At 48.2% G+C, this 21,649-nt stretch overlaps 1 protein-coding gene across 2 annotated transcripts in view; it reads left to right on the top strand.

The window, feature by feature from the left end:
- Positions 1–12,464: 12,464 nt before the first annotated feature.
- The window catches only part of RASGRF1 (Ras protein specific guanine nucleotide releasing factor 1), a 104,506-nt gene continuing 95,321 nt past the window's right edge, over positions 12,465–21,649 (top strand). Inside the window, exon 1 of one of the 2 annotated variants that reach the window (XM_079914530.1) lies at positions 12,465–12,883. In XM_079914530.1, the coding sequence (XP_079770656.1) occupies positions 12,608–12,883 (276 nt within the window). In that variant the 5' untranslated portion in view covers positions 12,465–12,607. The remainder of the gene's footprint in view (positions 12,884–21,649) is intronic. The other variant, XM_079914529.1, reaches the window with a different exon arrangement.

The following is a 21,649-nucleotide window of genomic DNA, read 5'->3' as shown; positions in this document are numbered from 1 at the left end:
AAGTGTCCAGGAGTGTGGTTTCTGGGTTGTCGGGTGAGCACATGTATAGTTTTGTAAGAAACCGGCAAATTCTTTTCCGGAGTAGCTGTAACATTGTACGTTCCCACCAGCAATGTATGAAAGATCCAGTTTCTCCACATCCTTGCGGGCATTTGGTATCGTTCCTCTTTTTTCTTTTACCTCTTCTAATGGATGTGTTGTGATAGCTCATCAAGGTTTTAATTTGCACTTCCCTAATGGCTAGTGACTTTAAACATCTTTTCATGTGCTTATTTGTCATCCGTATGCCCTCCTCCGTCTTCAGTGAACTATCTCTTCATGGTTTTTGTCTATTTTCTAATTGTATTGTTTGTTGTTTTACTACTGAGTTTTGAGAGGTTTTTTGAAATACATATTCTAGATATGAATCATCTGTCAGATATGTGGTTTGCAAATATTTTCTCCCCGTCTGGCATTTATCTTTTATTTTCTTGACAGAGCCATTTTCAATTTTGATGCAGTCCAATTTATTGACTTTTTTTTCTTTAATAGATCATTCTTTTCTTGTCATAGGTAAGAACTCTCTACCAAGCCCTATACCTTATTTTATCCTATGTTTTCTTTTAAAAGTTTCATAGGTTTATATTTTACAATTATCTATGATCCATGTTGAGTTAAACTTTTGTACACAGTGTGAGGTTTCAATTGAGGTGTATATTTTTGCCTATGGATATACAATTGCCCCAGCACCTTTGTTGAAAAGACGATTCTTCTTCCATTGAATTGCTTTGACATCTTCCTCAAAAATCAGTTGATTGTACTTGTTTGGGTCTGTTTCTGGATTCTTCTGTTCCACTAGTCTATGTGACTATCTCAGCACCAATATCACTCAGTTATATAATGTCTTGAAATTGGGTGGACTGATTCCTCTCACTCTCTTCCCCTTCATCCTCCTCTTCTCCCCCTCCCCCTCCCCCTCCTTCTTCTTTTGAATTGTTTTAGCTATTCTAGATCCTTTGTCTTTCTGTATAAATTTTAGAATGATCTTGTCTCTACTACAAAAAAGTCTTGCTGGAGCTTTGATAGGAATTGTGTTAAACCTGTATATCAATCTGGGGAGAAGTGACAGCTTAATAATGCTAAAACTTCCAACCCAGGAATATAGCATGTCTTCATTTATTGATATTTAGATATTCTTTGATTTCTTTCATCAGCTTCTGCTGTTTTAAGTATACAAGTCCTGTACATATTTTGTTAGACTTATACCTAAGTGTGATGTGTCAACTTGACTGGGCTAAGGGATGCCCAGATAGCCGGGGAAACATTGTTTCTGGCTGTGTCTGTGAGAGCGTTTCTGGAAGAGCTTAGCATTTTGAACCAGTAGACTGAGTGAAGAAGATAGACTGCCCTCACCAGTGCTGGCGGGTGTCATCCAATCTGTTGAGGGCCTGAATAGAACAAAAAGGTAGAGGAAAGGCAAATTTGATCTCTGCCTGAGCTTGGACATCCGTCTTCTCCTGCCCTTGGACATTGGCTCCCCTGGTTCTCAGGCCTTTGAATTCGGACTGAATTATACCACCAGCTTTCCTGGTTCTCCAGACTAATACACTAAGCATCTCTCTTTTTTGGAGCAATTGTAAATGACACTGTATTTTTAATTTTGTTTTTCATGTATTTATTGCTATTTTACAGAAATACAGTTGATTTTTTTAAGTTGCTCTTGTATCCTGTGACCTTGATGTCCTCACTTATTAGTTCTGAGATTTTTTTTCTTTGTAGATTCCTTGGGACAGTCCATGTAGACCATCATGTCATCTGCAAATAGGTATAGTTTTAGTTTTTCCTTTCTGATCTGTATGCCTTTTATTTCCTTTTCTTGCCTTTGGGCGATCTAGGACTTCCAGTACTATGTTGAATTGTTCAAATAAGAATTAACACCAGTTCTATACAATCTCTTCTAAAAAACAGAACACTTCCCAATTCATTTTCTAAGACCAAAATTACCCTTATACCAAAGTCAGACAAATACAATTCAGAGAATGAAAACTACAGATCTCCTTCATGAATAGAGATACAAAAATTCTTAAAATATTAACAACGAAAATTCAGCAGTATATAACAATAATTACATGCCAGGACTAAAAAGGGTTTCTTCCAATGACGCAAGGTAGGTTCAATACTTGAAAGTCAACCAACCATATTAATAATCTAGCCTATCAATAATCTATCATATTAACATGCTAAGGAGAAAAATCCCATTTTAATATCAACTGATAGCAAAAAAGCACTTATTTGAATGTATATTTGCCTTTTTCACTTGCCAAACTATTCGAAAGGGTGGGGACATCCTGAAAAGTTATCAAATGATTATCCAATTTGGTTGCCTCAGTTATAACAAGGAATTCCCTTCTTCGTTTTTCTTTCTTTAATTAAAATACGAAAAGAGCCTAATGACACTGGATTGATTTTTAAACCACTCTGAATTCCATTTCTTAAAATCCTTTCCTACTTTGGACTCTGCACAAAGCTACCCCAAAGAATCAATAATGGAAGCTTGGAACAATTTCTCATCTAATAACTCAGTAAAATCTCTCTTCCAGAACAATCTAGAACATTCTAGAACTGTAGCACATGGAAAGATACACTCTCTAAATAGCAGAAGATGTGCCTACTCTTTTAAGTACCAGTTTTTAACCGAAGGCATTTCTCAAACCTCTTTTCCTGTCCCTTTCTTATTTCTTTACTATAGAAACTTTTTTATTACAAAAAGTAGAAAATTAAGATTTTTTAAAAAAGACTATTGAAAGAAAATTGGATCAAAATGAGAAGCAGAGCACATATGCCTCCTCCCCTCCCACTCCTCCAAAATGATTCAATCAAAAGATCAGATTAGCTGGGCCTGATTCCAGTGCAGGGGGTGGTAAATCCTTGACTTATTGTTCATACTCCTCCATGGTTATAAGTCAGCCCTAGCCCTCTGTATGTCACAAAATTTGATCCAAAGAAAGAATACTGGAGAGGCGAGAATGGTAAACTAAGATCCCAGAGACCTGGATTCTGGTTCTAGCCAGCCATGGACTATCTGTGTGATCTTGAGCATGTCACTCTCCCAATCAAAAGATGAGGCAGGGCTTCCCTGGTGGTGCGGTGGTTGAGAGTCCACCTGCCGATGCATGGGACGTGGGTTCGTGCCCCGGTCCAGGAAGATCCCACATGCCGTGGAGCGGCTGGGCCCATAGGCCATGGCCGCTGAGCCTGCGCATCCGGAGCCTGTGCTCCGCAACGGGAGAGGCCACAACGGTGAGAGGCCCGCGTACCGCAAAAAAAAAAAAAAAAAGATGAGGAGGTTGGATTGAATTCTTCTTAGGTTTCCTATCAGCTCTGAATCAGTTAGGGTCCAGCAGGAAACAGAGAGAACATTCAAACTGGGTAATTTGAGAGAGGATATAAAAGGGACTCTTTTATATAAAAGGGACTCTGTCCAAAGGTTTGGGCTGGGAGGAGGGAAACCAGAGAGAAAGCTCCACCCTGGAGTAAGTACCACCCCAGGTCCTGAGCAGCTGGGAGGGGAGAGAGCTGTCACTGGAACCCAGAGGCAGGGCTGAGTGGAGAGCACCACTGACAGCAGGGCTGCTACACCAACCTCACTCCCCACTGCAACCAAACCAGAAGCCCTTGACGGGATTGAGACCAAAGACTGATGCCAGCCTCCCGGGGCACAGAGCAGGCCGAGGAAGAGTGGAGAGCAGGTGTGAAGTGGCAAATGGGAGATGCCCGGCACGAGCTTCTTACACTGGTGGTCGGACTGCCGCACTGTACTCTGTGCTCGTGGAGGGCTGAGATCTGCTTTACTTAATGGATGGACAACCATATGCTCAGCTCACACACAGGCCAAATTTTTGCTCCTGATTCTCGACGGGCTAAGAAGCCTAACAGCCAAGTTCACCAGAAGGCAGTATACAGCGTATATGCAGAGGTGATGGACGATGGCCCAGGGGGCTTGTCTCTGGTTAAATCAGAGTCTTGGAGCTGTGGTTTTCCCTTTGGCTACTCAGAGGCCCTTTATGTTTGCTTCCTGGTCTGCTACTGAGCTCTGGATGTTAGCAAGTCCCTGAGCCACAGGGACACTGGACTGAGTTAGAAAGGAATATTGGCTTTTTCAGCCCTGGTGCTCACAACCGTGCCAACAGCTGTAACTTCTGTGCACAGCTGCCAGCTGCCCTGAACAGAGACCAGAATTAGAGATTTGTCCTGAAATATAACTTATTAAATTAAGCTGCTAGATATTTGTCAAACTCCATACTCTGTGAACAGAATATGTATCTTCTTTCCCAGGGGCCATAGAACAATCACTAAATTGACCATATACAGGGCACAATAAAAACAGTGAGAAACTTCAAAATGTAGAAATAATACTGACCACGTTCTCTAAGTACGATATAATAGAACCAGAAATATGCCAAAGCAAGCAAAACATCTACTTGGAAGTTCAGAGAGTCTTCAATTAAACTTTGAAAAGTATCTGCCTAAAAAATAAACTAACTTCAGAATATTTTAATGGAGTGATAATCAGGAATTTATATAGCAATCCTAGTGGATCCAGAAAAAGTCTGCACTTGAAAGAAAAGGTGTGGGCTTCCCTGGTGGTGCAGTGGTTAAGAATCCGCCTGCCAACGCAGGGGACACAGGCTCAAGCCCTGGTCCAGGAAGATCCCACATGCCACGGAGCAACAAAGCCCGTGCGCCACAACTACCGAGCCTGTGCTCTAGAGCCCGCGAGCCACAACTATTGAGCTCACGTGCTGCAACTACTGAAGCCCACGTGCCTAAAGCCTGTGCTCCACAACAAGAGAAGCCCGCGCACCACAACGAAGAGTAGCTCCTGCTCGCCGCAACTAGAGAAAAGCCCGCACACAGCAACGAAGACCCAACGCAGCCAAAAATAAATAAAATAAAATAAAATAAATTTAAATATATATATATATAAAGAAAAGGCGTAATCTTAAATAGCTACTAAGCAAGAAATAATAAAAATAAATAAATTAAGCATTCAAGAAGTTAGGAGAAAACAACAAATCTAAAGAAAGTGGGAGGATAAATTTAATAAAGATATAAGTGTATATTAATGAGCCAGAAAAGGATAGAATTAACAAATAAATGTAAAGTCTTAATAATAATATAGTTAAAACATTTGCAAGAAAAATCAGATAACATACAAACACAAAATCAGCACCTATAATAGAGAAGTAACATAGATGGAGAAAATTAGCAAACTTGTAAGCAAATGTTTGGTTCAGATCTATGTAATAAATTGGAAAATATAAACAAATGGTCTTGGAAGCTTAAATTACCAAGATTAACTCAGGAGAGATAAACAAGCCAAGTAAACCAGTGATAATGTAAAAATCCACCATGGCCAAATAGGTTTTATCTAAGAAATACAAGAATGCCTAAATATTGGGAAATCTATTCCAATTGTCTTCTAGTTTAAAAATTAAATTTTTGAAAACTAGAAGAATTCAGGACAGCAGCCTACAAAATAAATAAATAGCAATAGCTTTCTTATATACCAACAATGTCTTTTTTAAAAATAGGAAAAAAGTTCATATTTTCATTAGCAACCAAAAAATATAAAATACCCACAAATAAATTAAACAAGAAATGTGCAAGATATATACATAAAAAAGAAACACATAAAATTCTATCTGAAGATTTTGAAGGACAAAAAATTGGAGTGATGTACTTTTTTCTTGAATAAGAAGACAAAACATTGTAAAAGTATTTATTCTTCCTAAATGAATAGATATTTTCAATGTCATTCCAGTCAAAATCTCAAAGAGACTTTTCTGGAACTTGACAAAATGAGTAGTAAATTAATCTTGAAGAATAAATACAAAAGAATATTTAGGAACACTGTAAAAAAGAAACATGAGGAGGGTGTTTCTCTATGGCCAGATTTCAAAATGGTTGGTAAAGCAGTAACAAATAAAAATCACTGGTATTAAGAACAGACAGACACAACAATGGGACAAAAAGCAGCATCTTGAAATGGTCCCAAGTATTGACAAGAATTTGGTATATGATAAAGATGCTACTTCATATCAGTGGTAGAGTTTGGATTATCCAATCAAGGGTATTAGATCAACTTGCCAGATATTTGGGAAAAATTAATAATAAGCCGATCCCAACCTCACTCAAACACCAAATGAGTTCAAAGTATAAATGGAAAAAAATAAAATTATAAAATTGAAGAAGAAAATATGGGCAAATATGTTTCAATCTTGAAGGAACTGGCACAGAGGGCAGGGAATCTAAAATCAGAAACCATAAAGAAAAAGATGTTTACACCCAAGTTTTAAAATTTCTTACAATCCATATAAAGACATATACAATATATAGATATAGAGCGTTAAAGACAAGCAACAGACTGTGAAAATTATTTGCAACACATAAAAACTGCTGGTTAATATCCCTCATACATAAAGCACTGTGATAAATGTACATGAAAAATATAAACGCAACTGAAAAAAATATATATTAAGAAGAAATTCCCAAAAGGAATGTAAATAATTATAAACATTAAAAAAGTCTAACCTCACAGCAATTTAAAAAATGAAAATCAATACAAGAAAGGAATATCATTTCTGTTCTTTCAAAACAGGCAAATATTTAGGAGATGGATAATATCAATATCCAAGATTGACAAAGAAATGGAGAAATGGACAGTCTCATCCCTAGGGACAGCCATGTAAAGAATAAAATCTCTCTTTGGAAATCTACTAATAGGTACTAATGTTTCAAACATATGTCCTTTTAACCTAGAAATGTCACTTTCAGGAATTTAGCCTAAGGGAGGGAAATGTATATACAAAGATATTAATTGCAGCATTATTCCAAAAACTATGACTTGAAAACAACCTAAATGCCCAATCATAAAGACTCTGTTGATTACAATTTGTAGTAATATGAGAAGATGTCCTCACATACTGTTAAGTAAATAGAGAGTAAGAGAGAGATTGAGATTATAAAATAGCGTGTGTTATAGAAGCCTATTGTGGTAAATATATTAGCAAAGAGAAAAGTCAAGGACATTAAATAGCAAAAAAGAAAAATCAATGGAGGAGTTCTCTCTTTATTTTCTATAATGCCTTAATACTTTACAAAAAGCCTGCATTACACTTATAATCCGACGGTATAATATGGCTATTTTCACTGGCCAGAAGGTAAAGGTATAAACCTCTGACATCTGCATGTGGATCCTGGGGCAAAGCTAACCAATTAAGCCCAAAGTTGGAGTAGTGAGCCCCTACCGACAAAGCTTCCATTTCCAAAAGTCCTCTGACTCCACAAACTTAATGCTTCATTGTTTTAAGTGATGCGAAAGCTACATTTTTCTTTCAGAGTATGTTGTCAAAAAATCAAAGGTCCTCTAAATGTTACACACACACCATACATACACCTCTCACGTGCACATCACACCACTCAGATATTTCCACACACACAACAGGCACACACGCACACACCGCCCGGAGATCCTCTCTTCCCAGGGCCTAAAGGCAGGTCAGACCCACACAACACCCATGTCAACAAATGCCCAAGCTGACCTCTAGTCTGAAGGCTGGCGGAAATCCCCCCATGAAGACTTCTTAGGATTTCCTAACCATTTAAGTCACCACAGAGCACTGAGTAGAGTTCCCTGGGTTATACAGTAGGTTCTCATTAGTTATCTATTTTATACATAGTAGTGTATATATGTCGATCCCAATCTCCCAATTCATCCATAGCTGATTCAATTTGCAGTGCGGCAGAAACTAACACAACACTGTAAAGCAACTATACTCCAAAAAAAGTTAAAAAAAGAAAAAAGACTTAATAGGAATTTGGACTAAGTGATGTCCTTGTCATTAGCTGGCCATTTCTAAATGCAGATATCAAACCCACCAAAATACTCCTTAATCCTCCTTCTTGTTTCCTTATCTGCAGAGACCTCAGCCCAGAGAGCTGGAAGTTGGGAGACCCAGAGAGGAAAGTCCTCTGGTCGAGCAGTCAGGACACCCCATCACAGCTCCTCCCTGTAAGACTCTGCGAACGTTGCTTCCACTCTTTTTTTTTAAGCATTTACAAATATTTACTACATACTGGGCCATAAGACAAGTCTCGAGAAATATCCAGGAAATGATATTACATCCACATTTATAGATTTGTACAAAGCTATGATTCAGGGGAAAAACAAGCTAACCCTATCAGTAACAGGTAGCACTTGGCCTATGATGATCAGTTTTTTTCATTTTTAAATTAATTTTTGTTGGTGTATAGTTTCTTTACAATGTTGTGTTAGTTTCTGCTGTACAGCAAAGTGAATCAGCTATACGTGTACATATATCCCCTCTTTTTTAGATTTCCTTCCCATTTAAGTCGCCACAGAGCACTGAGTAGAGTTCGCTGTACTATACAGTAGGTTCTCATTAGTTATCTATTTTACACATAGTATCAATAGTGTATATATGTCAATCCCAATCTCTCAGTTCCTCCCACTCCCCCCTCCCCCCTTGGTAACCATAGGTTTGTTCTCTACGTCTGTGTCTCTACATCTGTTTTGCAAATAGGTTCATCTGTACCATTTTTCTAGATTCCACACACATACGTTAATATAAGGTATTTGTTTTTCTCTTTCTGACTTACTTCACTCTGTATGACAGACTCTAGGTCCATCCACGTCTCTACAAATGACCCAATTTCGTTCCTTTCTACGGCTGGGTAATATTCCATTGTATATAGGTACCACATCTTTATCCATTCCTCTGTTGATGGACATTTAGGTTGCTTCCATGTCCTGGCTATTGTAAATAGTGCTGCAATGAACATTGGGGTGCATGTGTCTTTTTTTAAAATTTTATTTTATTTTATTTTATTTTTATTTTTGGCTGCATTGGGTCTTCATTGCTGCGTGCGGGCTTTTTTCTGGTTGCAGCGAGTGGGGGCTACTCTTCATTGCTGTGCACGGGCTTCTCATTGTAGTGGCTTCTCTTGTTGTGGAGCACAGGCTCTAGGCACACGGGCTTCAGTAGTTGTGGCTCACGGGCTCAGTATCTGTGGCACATGGGCTTAGTTGCTCCGCAGCATGTGGGATCTTCCCGGACCAGAGCTTGAACCCGTGTCCCCTACATTGGCTGGCGGATTCTTAACCACTGCGCCACCAGGGAAGCCCCACATGTGTCTTTTTGAATTATGGTTTTCTCTGGGTATATGCCCAGCAATGGGATTGCTGGATCATATGGTAGTTCTATTTTTAGTTTTCTAAGGAACCTCCATACTATTCTCCATATTGGCTATATCAATTTACGTTCCCACCAACAGTGCAGGAGGGTTCCCTTTTCTCCACACCCTCTCTAGCATTTATTGTTTGTAGAGTTTTTTGATGATGGCCATTCTGACCGGTATGAGGTGATACCTCATTGTAGTTTTGATTTGCATTTCTTTAATAATTAGTGATGTTAAGCATCTTTCCATGTGTTGTCCAGGACCAGATGGCTTCCACTCTCCAGCCTCAGTTTCTCCATCTGTGAAATGGGGTTATTAACCCTTGTCCAAAAGCCTTATTGGGAGGATGCAGTGAACAAGGCAAAGCCCAGATGCACTTTGTGATGCTCACATGGACCTCTTCTCCACCTTCGGGGAAGAGTTGGTCTCTGGCCTGGTAGACAACACACATGATAGCTAGACGTGCCCACCTCTGCCTGCTATGGCAAGACATGCCTACCTGCTTCCTGGCACCCCCACTCCAACACAAGCTGGAGCCAGCCTGGTAAATGATGTCTCCTTAACCAACTCCCCTGAGGGCCTTCCAAGGGCCCTCTGGCTGGAGACCAGGGCAATGACCAGAGGGCCCATTCACAGGCTTCTGCTGACAGAGATTGGAGAGAAAGCAATATGAATGGAGCTCAGATGGACATAATCAAAGTGCCAGGGCTGCTGTCCCCTCCTCTCTCTGACCTGGATACTTTGAGCCAAGCCCAACCACCCAGCATGGTCCGACCCACCAGGAATTCCTGGAGTTCCCACCAGGAACTCCAAAACCAGCAAGAGGGGGCCATTTGGCCGACTCAGTGCCAGCCGTGGGGAGGGAGGAGGGGTTGAGAGGGGATTTTCTTCATCCAAGCTTCAGATCCGTGGTTCTCAGCCTTGGCTGTGCGTTCGAATCACCTGGGGAGCCTTCTAAGTACTGATGCCCATGTCCCACCCTCAGAGGTTCTGACTTACCCATCTGGGGTGCAGCCTGAACAAAGATATTTAACAAACCTTTCCAGGGGCTCTAAGTGCACCAAGGTTGAGGCCCACGGAAGTGGATTCAGTTCTTTTCCTGATTTACACCTCTTCCCCAAACCCAGAGGAAAATGGTTTCCCTCCTGCCAAGGGCCCTATACAGAAGGAACCCTTGGGCTGGTCTAAGCTCCAGAAAGCAGGGACTGTGTTTTGTTTATCACCATGTCCCCAGTGGCCCAGCCTAAGCCCTGGCACAGACTAGGGGCTCAGTGAACACTGGTGGGATGAGGTGTATGTAACTGAATGAGTGAAGTAATGAATGAATTCCAGTGGGGACAGGCTACCAAGTTCAAATCCCGCCCCTGCCACTTTCCAGCTGAGTGACTCTGCACGAGTCACTCAACCCCTCCACACCTCCGTTTCCCGTTTCTGTACAATGGAGCTGATGAGGGGTCGGGGGGGAGGGGTGGACACTACTCCATAGAATTGTGTGAGGATTAAACAACTTAGCGGATCTGAAGCATTTAGAACAGTGTCCCTTCCCTGACGCTTCCTTGGCCTCTGTATCAGGCTTCCTAATAGAAAAGTTTACACGAAGAGAGCCTGGATTAGGAACCTCACTTCTGGAAACTCTGCTTCCATAAAGAGGGCAAAAGAGAAGTAAAGGTGGTCACAGTATAGGGACCTTCTTGGGAAAATCGAGACTAAATAAAGAAGCTTAGCCATCTCCCTTCTTTGCTTTCATTATTCGCGAAGAAAAATCAGCCTCACCGCGTCCTTAGACAGTTCCCAAGCCCGGAGCGTGGGAACCGAGAGGGAAGAGTAAGGTTAACACTGTCAATCTCTCCCTCGGTACTGTCCCCACCTAAAAAAGGCAGGCTTGCACCGTCGTGCCCAGGACCGGGGCAGCTCCAGTTCAGCCACAGCCGGGTGTCTCTCCGTGGACTTCCCTGGGCCTTCCCAGGGCTACCTGATTCCCAGGCCCTTCCCTCGCTCCAGACCAGGGTGTGTGCATGTTGCCCGTGGGGGAGGAGGGGGCCCCGCAGGTTCTGAAAAATGGTGTCCTTTCTTCCTTCCTCTTGAGGGCTACGCGGCCGCCTATCCTCGCTGCAAACAGGCCAGGCCGGGCTGGGCGCCGCTCCCGGCCCGGGCGAGGCCGCTGCCCTCTGCGGCAGACGGCGGTGCGCGCTCCCCGCTCCAGCGCCCCGGCTGCCCGGCGGCCCGCGCGCCCTCCCGGTGCAGCAGGCGGGCGCTGTGACGTTCTCGGATAAATGCCGTGTAACTGTGTAGGCGAATGGGAGCTAAAAATAAGAACGGAAAATCTATCATTAAGGTATCATTGCGCCAGCGCAGCTATTTGAAGGCTCCCATGGTCCCTGGCGCCTGCGTTTGAAGCCCGCCTTCAGGCTTTGGAGGGTATTTGCAGAAAACTCCCAGCAGCGGCTCGCCGGCCAGACCTCAGGGCGCAGGGGGTGGCGCCCGTAATTATGGCAACACTCAAAATAAAATAAAATAAACGCTCACCTCCCCCTCCACATCTCCGTCTGTATTGTCCTTAGGTCGCTGGGGAAGCCACCAGAAGTGGGGCTGGATGCTGAAATGAATGTGACCTGGCCGATTACGCAAATATTAGAATTGAAAGCTCTTTCAGCTCTGTTTCGCCATCCACCTTCCTCCATCTACCACGGATTAGAAAAATAAAGTACCAGGAGGAAGCCTTTGGAGGAGAAAATGACAAATGGGACTTAACCCCAGGTCTACAGTGCGCCGCGGCGGGGCGCAAAGACGCAAAGTCCCGGGATGGCGAGCCTCTGGTGTTCCACTGGGTTAAACGAAAATTGATCCGATTTGCTTTTTAACACCCGAAGGGGAGAAGAGGATATCAGGGGAGGGAGGACAGGATTTGTTTATGCGTGTGCGTCTGTGTGTCCGGGGAGGGGGAGGAGGCGCCAAGGTGCAGCCTGCGCGCGGCTCTGCGCCTCGGCGGGCTGCGTGCGTGTGTCCCTGTCCGCGCTGCTAAAGCGGGCTCTTCGAGGGATCGGCGTCACATGACTCCGCCTGCCCCTCGCCAGCGCGCAGCTCGCCAGTCCCTCAGTTTGCCCGGCGCCAGGGGAGGGTCGGGAAGCATCTCCAGGGCCCGGGGGCTCTGCGAAGCGGGGAAGAGGTTCTGGAGGGGAATGGTACATCTGGATTCCAGCAGCCGCGGCTCGGCGCCAGATCCCGGACTGTAGAAATTTGGGGGGAGGGGAGAGCGAGAAGGAGCGAGCGAGCGCCTGAGAGAGGCAGCGCGCCGCACGGACAGGGGCTGCCGGGTGCCGCGCGGAGAAAATGTAAGCGCGTGGAGTCTAGCTGGCCTCCGAGCACCATGCAGAAGGGGATCCGGCTGAACGATGGCCACGTCGCGTCCCTGGGACTGCTGGCGCGCAAGGACGGCACGCGCAAGGGCTACCTGAGCAAGCGGAGTTCGGACAACACAAAATGGCAAACCAAGTGGTTCGCGCTGCTGCAGAACCTGCTCTTCTACTTCGAGAGCGACTCGAGCTCGCGGCCCTCGGGGCTCTACCTGCTGGAGGGCTGCGTCTGCGACCGCGCGCCCTCCCCCAAGCCTACGCTCTCGGCCAAGGAGCCTCTGGAGAAACAGGTGAGGCCAGCGCCGCGTCTGACCTCCCAGCGCCCGGGCCGCGGCCCTCGGGGCGCAGGCCCTTCCGCCGGCCGAAGGCGCCCGAACTTTAGTCCTTCTACTCGGCGCCCTCGGCGAGAAGGGAGGGTTGGCCTAAGCGGGCAGTGACCCCGCGGTGGCCAGAGGGGGCAGGGACTGCGGACAGGGAGCGAGTGTGGGCTGCGGCTGCCCTTCACCCGGCGAGCTCGGTGGGAGGCGGGCGCAGAGCGGCCGAGACGCGGAGACGCGGAGGGGGATGAGGCGCGGAGAGAGATGGGCTCCCGCGGGAGACGTAAGCAATGAATGTAGACCCACATCCAGCCAGAAATGGTGCTCCCACCTCCACTCCCACCCGGGAGAGCCCCGGACCGGGCAGGTGTAATTCCCCGCGCTTAGGCACGGGAAGGGCGAGACGGAGGCGTGCGAGCGCCGCGGCCCCTACCTCACCGCGGCTGGGAGCGAAGAGGAGCCTGCGCGCTCTCTGCCAAGTTGGGAGGCTGCGAGGCCGCAGGGGTCGGTTAGGTGCCATCGACCGGTGGCGCACTCCCAGCCGGCCCCGGGCGCAAGCGACAAACCGAAGGGTTCCAGGGACCTTTCTGATGCGCCGGGGCTGGCGCCAGGGCCGCTGCGGAGGCCGCGGGACAAGTGGGCGCATCTCTCCTCCTCCGCCCCCTGCGCCTCCGCCACCGCCGCAGTCGCGGCTCTAGCGCTGCTCTAGCGTTTCCGGAGTTGCGAGGCTAAAAGGCCAGGCTCGGATCTACCGGGGGGCCTGGGCGGGGCGCGGGTGTGCCTTTGGTGTGGAGGGACGGATTAGCACCTGCGGGTGCCGAGCGAGAGCACCAGACAGCGGGAGTGCAATTTTTAAGCTTGATGCGCTCTCCAAAGGCATCTAGTCTGTCCCCCTCCTCTGGGAAGGTAAAGTCAAAGATAGTGGATGCTAACATGTCACCGCTGGGAGGACCTGCGATCCATGGGGACCCAACCAGCTGGTTATTGCCTACATGAGGTCACTGAGGCCAAAAGAGAGAAATTTACTTGCCCAGTGTCATGCCAGGAGTTGAGGCCACCTTAAGGTTCTGAGAAGATAACCGGGGGCTCAAAAGCCATTACTGCAGGCAGACTGGTGGTGATTGAATTGGCTGAAATAAAAGCATCCTTGAAGTCGCCCTCCTAATGGTCGAGACAGATCTGAGCTCAATCCCCGCAGCACATCTCTTCCTTCCCTGCCCTCAGCCCAGAGGTACTGTGAGATGATTTCGAAGGCTGAGAAAGGTGGACAGGAATATGTGAGGGTGGGTCTCTGGGGATGGCAAGCCATGTGGCAGGTAGGGGCTCCCAGATGGCAAAGCAAAGCAAAGAGTAGGCAGCTTCTTAAGTTAAAGGCACAAATGGGGCCTGGAAGACACCTGGGAGACCCAGACCCAGGCTAGGCCAGAGATGCCCTCTCAGCCCTTGATAACCTGCCCTTTGCCAGCCTTCCAGAACATTATCAACACCTGTTGGCCAAAGTCCACCTGTACTACCAGTGGCCTATAGCCCCAACTGGCGCCCATCCTCGGCCCCCTACCCCAGAGCACAGAGCTGAGCTCCCGGGCAGGCGGGGAGAGAGGGCTGAAGGAAGCTGAGCTGTTGGGCACACAGTGTGTGCTCTCAGCCCCTTGGATGCAAAGCCAGAAACAGGCCTGAGACTGAATCACAGCTCTGCAACTTCCTGTCTGTGTGACCTCAGTTAACACACTAAACTTCTCTGAGCCGCTGTTTTGTAAGCGAAATGGAGGTAATAACACCTATATTTCTGGGGTTTTGAGAACACAAATAATATGTATGGAAGTGTGCTCACAGTCCATTTTAGTTTGACATGATAAATGTTAATTGAATCTGAATTATACCCACCTGGACAAGGAATAGAGGTCTGACATAAAATGTTGAAGCTGAAAGGAACCTCAGAGAGATTGTACAGCCCACTCCCATTTTACAGATAGGGAAACTGAAGAGCAGGTTGGGAAGAAACTACCTACCTGTTTCTGATTCAGTGGCAGAGTCAGACCTAGAATTCACCCAATGTCTAAGAACTCCTGAAAATGAGATCTTAGCGTTGATTCCAGATCATTCACCTCTTGGCTTGGGTGTTGAATCTTGCTAGCAGTGGATTATGGGAGGGACAGGAGTGCAAAACCACTTGACCATGTGCACGTGTGGTCTGAGCCGTTTCCCCAGAACACCAACAGTCAGAGATCCTCAAATGTGGTCCCAAGAGTAGCCCTCCTGGCACAAGAGAACAGCAGAGGGTTGGGAATAATAGGGGATGGTCTGGTGCTGCCCAGCTCAGGTGCAAATTTCTGTTAAAGACGTGTGCTTTGTTCCGTACACTTATAGAGATGTTCCATTTGACTCCAGACCGAGAGTTTGGCTCGTATGGAAAAGTAGATCCCGTTCCTTTGGTCTGCACGTGTCTATAAAAACTTCTATCTTTTTCTTTTCTAAACCTTTGAGTAAAATTGACGGCCTCTGCAGCTGCTCCATGTTTCTCCTTGAGGGGGAGCCCCTGTAGCACCCACAGAGCACCCTCATGAGAGGCCCAGCTCCAAGCCATTCTGTGACTGGGTTTGCCTTGTAAACCACAGGAAACCTTGATTCAAAACCTGCTGGGCATGTGGCAGAGAACCCATGTTAGGAGGCCTCAAAGAGGCTATCAGTTTGGACTGGCCAACATCTAGTGAAGACTTGGCTTTAGCAGGATGTCATTTTTATCCAGGCCTGAGCAGGCAGCTTCCATCTGGAGGGGCCAGAGATGGTTTCTCAAGAAATAGAAACCAGGTTTTGGCTGGGAACCACCCGAATGACAGGGATGAGTCAGGGACAAAGCACACAGTATGTGCTCAGGAGACTAATTGAGCTGAACTTACTGGTGTCGCTTGTCAATTCCACATTTCATGTCCTGAGGACTGACTGTGTACCAGTCCAGGCCCAGCGTGGGGTCATAGGCCCAGGAAGCTGGATGTCACAGTCCCCGGCCCCCAGGGAAGATGAACACAGATAAAGATGGTACCTTACACCGTGAAGAGGCTCTAGTAGGATAGGATGGTCACCTTACACTGTGAAGATGCTGTAATAGGAAGGGCTCTCAGGGTGCTCTGGGAGCCCAGGCCCATCCTAACGTGATGTGCTATCCTCTGGCTGCTTCTACACTGCTCTGACGGCGTCTGTGGTGGCTCTGGCCTGGAATCCCGAGGCCTCCTGAGATCGGAGGGGCACAGCCGCGCTCCTGTGCTGACTGACAGTTGCAAGCACCCCTCCACACGCTGGCCTGAGCCCTGCTTGCTCAGCCCTGACCTCCTCACCTCTGACCCTACAGCCCACACACTGAAGGCCCAGAGGCCCTGGACTTCGAATTTGGGTTCGGAGATTGACCCTTGGGGTTCTTGCCCTGCTCAGGCATGGAGTCACCCCACACTGGCTTTTCCCACCCTCACTCCCAGCCCCCCGAAACAGAGCTTCCAGACCCAGCTTCTCAGTGGTGGACTTGACCAAACCAACCCCAGCACTCCCCTTACCGCCCCCCCCCACCCCGCCTAGACTCTTCCTGATTCCTGTAAAACAGAAGGGACACAGATCCCTTCAGCCGGAACCTCAGCACTGATGTGGGCAGAGGTTCCGGAAGCTGGCGGTGCCCATTAGCACCTGTTATCCACCCAGTGGGTGGCTTTCCCTGGAGACAAGAGGAAGTCCCTCTCCTGGTCCTCATTCACAGGACACATTTCTGGTTGGCCTGGTGGATACCTGTTCACAACAGCCCTAAAGCCATGAGTGTGCCCGGTTTACAGATGAGGAAACAATCTCACCAGCGCCACCCAGCAAGGCAGCCACTGAAAGGCTCTCTGGCTTTCTGTGCAGCTGCGCCGTCTTCACCACAAAGCCTGCCTGCCTGTTGCTGTAGCACGTTCAGCCCTCTGGGCCAATCAGAAAAACACAAACGTGAATGTAGGGGAGTAAGTGTACTCGAAAAGCAACCCCCGCCCCAGACACAGGGACACAGGGACGTCATGCACACACGTGGTACCAGCAACTCAGCCCACGATCCTTGCACCTATGGAAGGGCCAGCAGGGCTGCCCCACGGTTCCAGACCAGGCCCAGCCCGGCAGGTGTGGGACCCCAGGGGTAAGTGTGTGGGGTGCCCATCTCCCCACCCCAGCCCCCAGATATTTCTAGCACTGAAATGAGGTTGAAGCAGCTCAGTAAGGACACCTTAATTGGGACAAGGAAGTACCAGGTCCCTGCCCCTCTGCTTGGCGACAGTGGGATGAAGGTCAGAAGCAGACGGTACACACACAAGCCTACCCTAAAATCTCACTGCCATTTGTGCCTGCCGTAAACATTTTGGCTCTCGGTGTGAAGCCCATGCTGGGTCTTGTGGATACAGAGAAAAATCAAACTTAATCCTTGTCTTCAAAGGGCTCACGGTGGAGTAGGGCACTCTCCCTAGACTCACTCCTGCAGTAAACACCAAGTGCGAGGAATTCTCCATCCTAAGGAGTCCGGACTCTCTCCCTGCCCCTGCCTTGGTTCAGGAGCTCACAGCGTCAGGGTTGATGTGCTGAACTCGCTCACATGGTCCCATCTCGCCCCACGCCAGTCCCCTGCCACACAGCAAGCCACCAGAGTGAGCTTCTAAAGGGCACACCTGACCATGTGCTAAGCCACTGAAAGTGTCACTGGCTCTCACTGCCTTTAGGAAAAAATGCAGATTCTCCAACATGACCTGGAGGAGCCAGCGGGCTCCGGCCTCTGCCTGCCTTGCTAACTCTGCCCCATCCTCCCATCCCCCTCCTTCCTCACCCTACACCTGCCTCCTCTTTCCCACCTCAAGGCTTCTGCAGCAGCTGCTCCCTGTGCCTGGAATGATCCCCAACTCCCCCCAGCCTTCAGTGACCAACTTCTCCTCCTCCTAAGACCTCCCTTTAGCTCTTAGCCTAAAAGTCACCTCCTGAGGGCCTCCCCTCACCGCAGGAGCTAGAGGAGCCCCAGGTCCCCCATCACAGGCAGGGACAACCCTCTCTCCTTCATCCACATCGCTCATCAGGTTGGGATTAATTGATGTATTTGGCTGGTGGTTTGTGAAGGGTCTTCCTTCCCCTTAGAAGTAAGGGTCAGAGTGCATGTTTTACGTACAATACCTCCCCTAATCGTCCCAACAGCCCTGTGAGGTTATACCTGGTAACCCATTTTTGAGATGACCAAACTGAGGCTCAGAGATGGTAAGCAACTTGTTCAAGGTTACGGAGAGCATATGGGGCAAAGCTGGCCTGTGAACCCAGGTCTACCTGACTCTAAAACCTGAGCTCTCCAGGCACAAGCACAGCATAAAGACTTGGGCTGAGGGACTGTGTGAGTTTACCATCCTCTGCAGAGATAAATGAAAAATGAGGGAGAGAGAGAATTAGCAGCAAGCGGAATGATGCCACTGCCTCTCTGGTGACATCTGTGAAGCAGCTTTTGTTTCTGCTTGGGTTGGAACCTTGCACCTCGAATCCCAGGAGTCAAGGATAAACACCCCAAGGCAGGCATCCACACCCTACAGTCCCGTTTCCCTGGAATCCGTGGGAGCCTGGAGCCGGCGCCCATGTGTACAGAGCCAAGAACAGGACTCAGCCCCCGATGTTTATGCAGGAGAGTTGGTGACGCGTGCACTTGAGGGGGGCCCAGAACACTGCCAACGCCCAAACACCTCCGTAAAGGCGGCTGTCGTGCAGGGAGCAGCTGGGAGCCTCGGACTCCCCCACTGCCCATCATCCGCTGCTCGGGGAGGAGGGCGCAGCCTCGACTCCCGGCTCATTCGCTGAGGGGTTTCTCTGTCTCTGGCAATGACGCAGCCTTAGGTAAACGTTGTGGGTTTCGAGCCACACAGACTGGCTTGGGATCCTGGCTCTGTCACCTCCTACCTAGGGAAGGTCTTATTGCTCTCTGAGCGTCAGTTTCCCCATCTGTGAGATGGAAACCGTAACACAGCCTCCCCGGCAGCCCCGTTCTGAGTGTGGTACTTGATGCTATTGGTAAAGCCCTAGCGTAGCACCGTGGGTCCGATCAATTCACGGTAGCTATTGTGGCTTCAGCTTTCACCTTTAGGACAAGGCTGCTTCTGCATGAAGCAATTACCCAGATCACCTGGCTCTCTGGCAGGTTTGAAGTGAGTCAACACGGAGCCCTGACCCTGGATCTAAAAGTAGGATGGTAAATCTTATCTCAAATAACCTATGGGTTTCTGAGAATGTCTGAGCAAGCATGCCCCTGAAAGAGAAAAAATGGCTGCAGGAGCTTCCTTCAACCCTGGCAGCCACACCTTCACCCAGCCCCATGGATTTCACCTCCTAAATCTCTCTCAGACCATCCACTCTTGTCCCTCTCTTCCTCCAAGGCTCTAGTCCAGACAGCCATCATCTCTTGTCTGGACTTAGGTGGGGGCCTCCTAACAGGTATACTGGTCAGCATGAGTGGCGTCATGCTGCAGTAACAACCAGGCCCCAGATCTCCATGAACATGACAGAGGCTTATTTCTTGCTCATGCTTTAGGTCCCATGCGGTTGGCAGGAGGGCACTGCTCATTGTGATCGCTCAGGGACCCAGCCTGATGGAGATTCATCCTGACACTTGCCTCCACAGTCACCACAGCCAAGGGCAGAGAATGCGGCAGATCTCTCCCTGGCTCTTAAAGCGCCCCCCAGAAGTGACCCACGCTGACCACATGACCACAAGGCAGGTCATGTGGCTTCAGTTCAGCGGTGGTGGGGACGTGCAGACCCACCACGTGCCTGAAAGCAGGGCTCTAGAGATGCTGGGAGAACCGTCTCCCTACATCCGCTGCGTCCCGCCATCCCCATGCCTCTCCGCAGCCAGACCACTTTCCAAAATGCAGATCTGATCACTCACTCACACACACACACACACACACACACACACACACACACACACACACACACACACACACTCGAGTAGCTGAGGAGAAAGGCAAAGGCGCCGTCTTGATGGGTTTAATGACAGAAAGCAGAATCTGTGCTCAGGCTTACAGGGGCATCTCCTTCCAGCCTGGGGGCATCAGGGAGACTCCGCCAAGAAGGGGACAAGTAGGACAGGAAATGTAGGTTGCAGGGTAGGCAGAGCTGGCCCCTAAAGCCTGTGTGCAGGCTACAGAGCGCAGTGGGGAGCCAGCACAGGTCTCTCCGCTAGAGATGAACTGCTGTGATCTCTGTGCTGGAGAGATCACGGCAGGGTGAGAAGAGACAGAAGGACGACCCATCTGGAGGCGGGAGGTCAGGTCAGAGGAGGCTGTGGAACCGAGCAGTAAAAGAGGGCTGAATCTGGGGAGTGCCGAGCACTGAAGGTCCCCCCTCCACTCCCATCCCAGCCGGTCACTGCGTCACCGTGTCACTGAAACCTGGGCTTGCGCTGTGCTACAAAAACCATCCCAGGATGCACCGCACAGCCTCTGGGGCTTCCCACCTCCCGGGCTCGGTGGGCAACGGCAGGGAGTGTCAAGTTCTCATCCCGTGAAAGCACCAGGTGCTGTCCTACCATACCTTCTCCTCCAGCCACCGCTCAGATAGAGCACCTTTGCGGCTTACAAAGTCCTTTTCAGGCTTAGCATTTCCGGTAACCACCAAAGTAACGCTGCTGTTCCTGCAGTTCTACACAGGGGAGAGAGAATCCCCCTTTGGCAGATGAAGCTCAGATAGAGGGAGCTCATCTCCCAACAGATACCTGAGTGTCTGTTGTGCCAGACCCCGAGCTGTCACTGCTAATAAATGTCAGCCCTCCTTGTTCTAGATTGTTCAGGTCAGTGGACATCCAGGCCGACTGTTAAATTCAGCAATTTATACTTAAAGACCAGATCTTACTAATCCAGCAAGGCTAATGCAACTTCTTTGCCCTGAAAAAAACAGAGAATTATTTTCAAGAAGATACTTCCTAGTTGAATTTTGATTTTTTTTTCAACTTGGAAAATCTAACTCAGACCTTAAAATAAAATTCATTTTAGAAGAGTGAATGAATGAATTTTTAGCAAGCTTAGCCAGTATTCCAGAAACCCATCTAGAAATTCAGACAAGCTTGATCTAGGTTGACTTTTCCTCTGTCAGACTATATGAATAAAATATAACCAACTTTATTTAATTCTCTTAGACTCTTAGCCACACTCAAGAAATGAGTGAAATCGTTTGGAAGCACCTAGGCAATCATGCAGCATTCTCTGCGTGCCCACTCACCTTGCCCCGAGCCTGCCGCTGCCCTTCTACCCTCTTTCTCCCGCAAGGGACCTTACCTGCCCTCCGGCCACACTGGTTGTCACCTGGGCTCCCCTCACCTCTGGTCAGATCCACAGGCTTTGGGGACCTGGGGGAAGGGCTGGTGTTCCAAAAGGAGAGCCCGTACGGTGTGGGCACAGGTGAGGAGAGGCAAGTAAGTAATTACATCTGAGAACTTCCTGGTAGCCTGGACAGAAAAGGGAAACAAGCTGGTTATGGGACACCCATTGCCTCCTGGAAAGACATGGTACAGTTCCTCAAGCATGAGCACTTGTATATCCAGGGGCTTTCATAAGGGGGACCAGTGGGGAAGTGATGACGATCTCCAGGGCAGAATCACTGCAAGAACAGGGGCCCACCCCATCAGTGGCTCCCGTGGGCTCTCAGGGCAGGCTAAGCATGTTTGGTGGAGATCACTCTCCAGTACGCTGGACCGCTGGGGTCCGAAAGAGG

This window comes from Stenella coeruleoalba, assembly GCF_951394435.1.
Source record: "Stenella coeruleoalba genome assembly, chromosome: 2".
Taxonomy (NCBI): Eukaryota; Metazoa; Chordata; class Mammalia; order Artiodactyla; family Delphinidae; genus Stenella; species Stenella coeruleoalba.
This window is presented reverse-complemented; position numbering and strand designations above follow the sequence as displayed.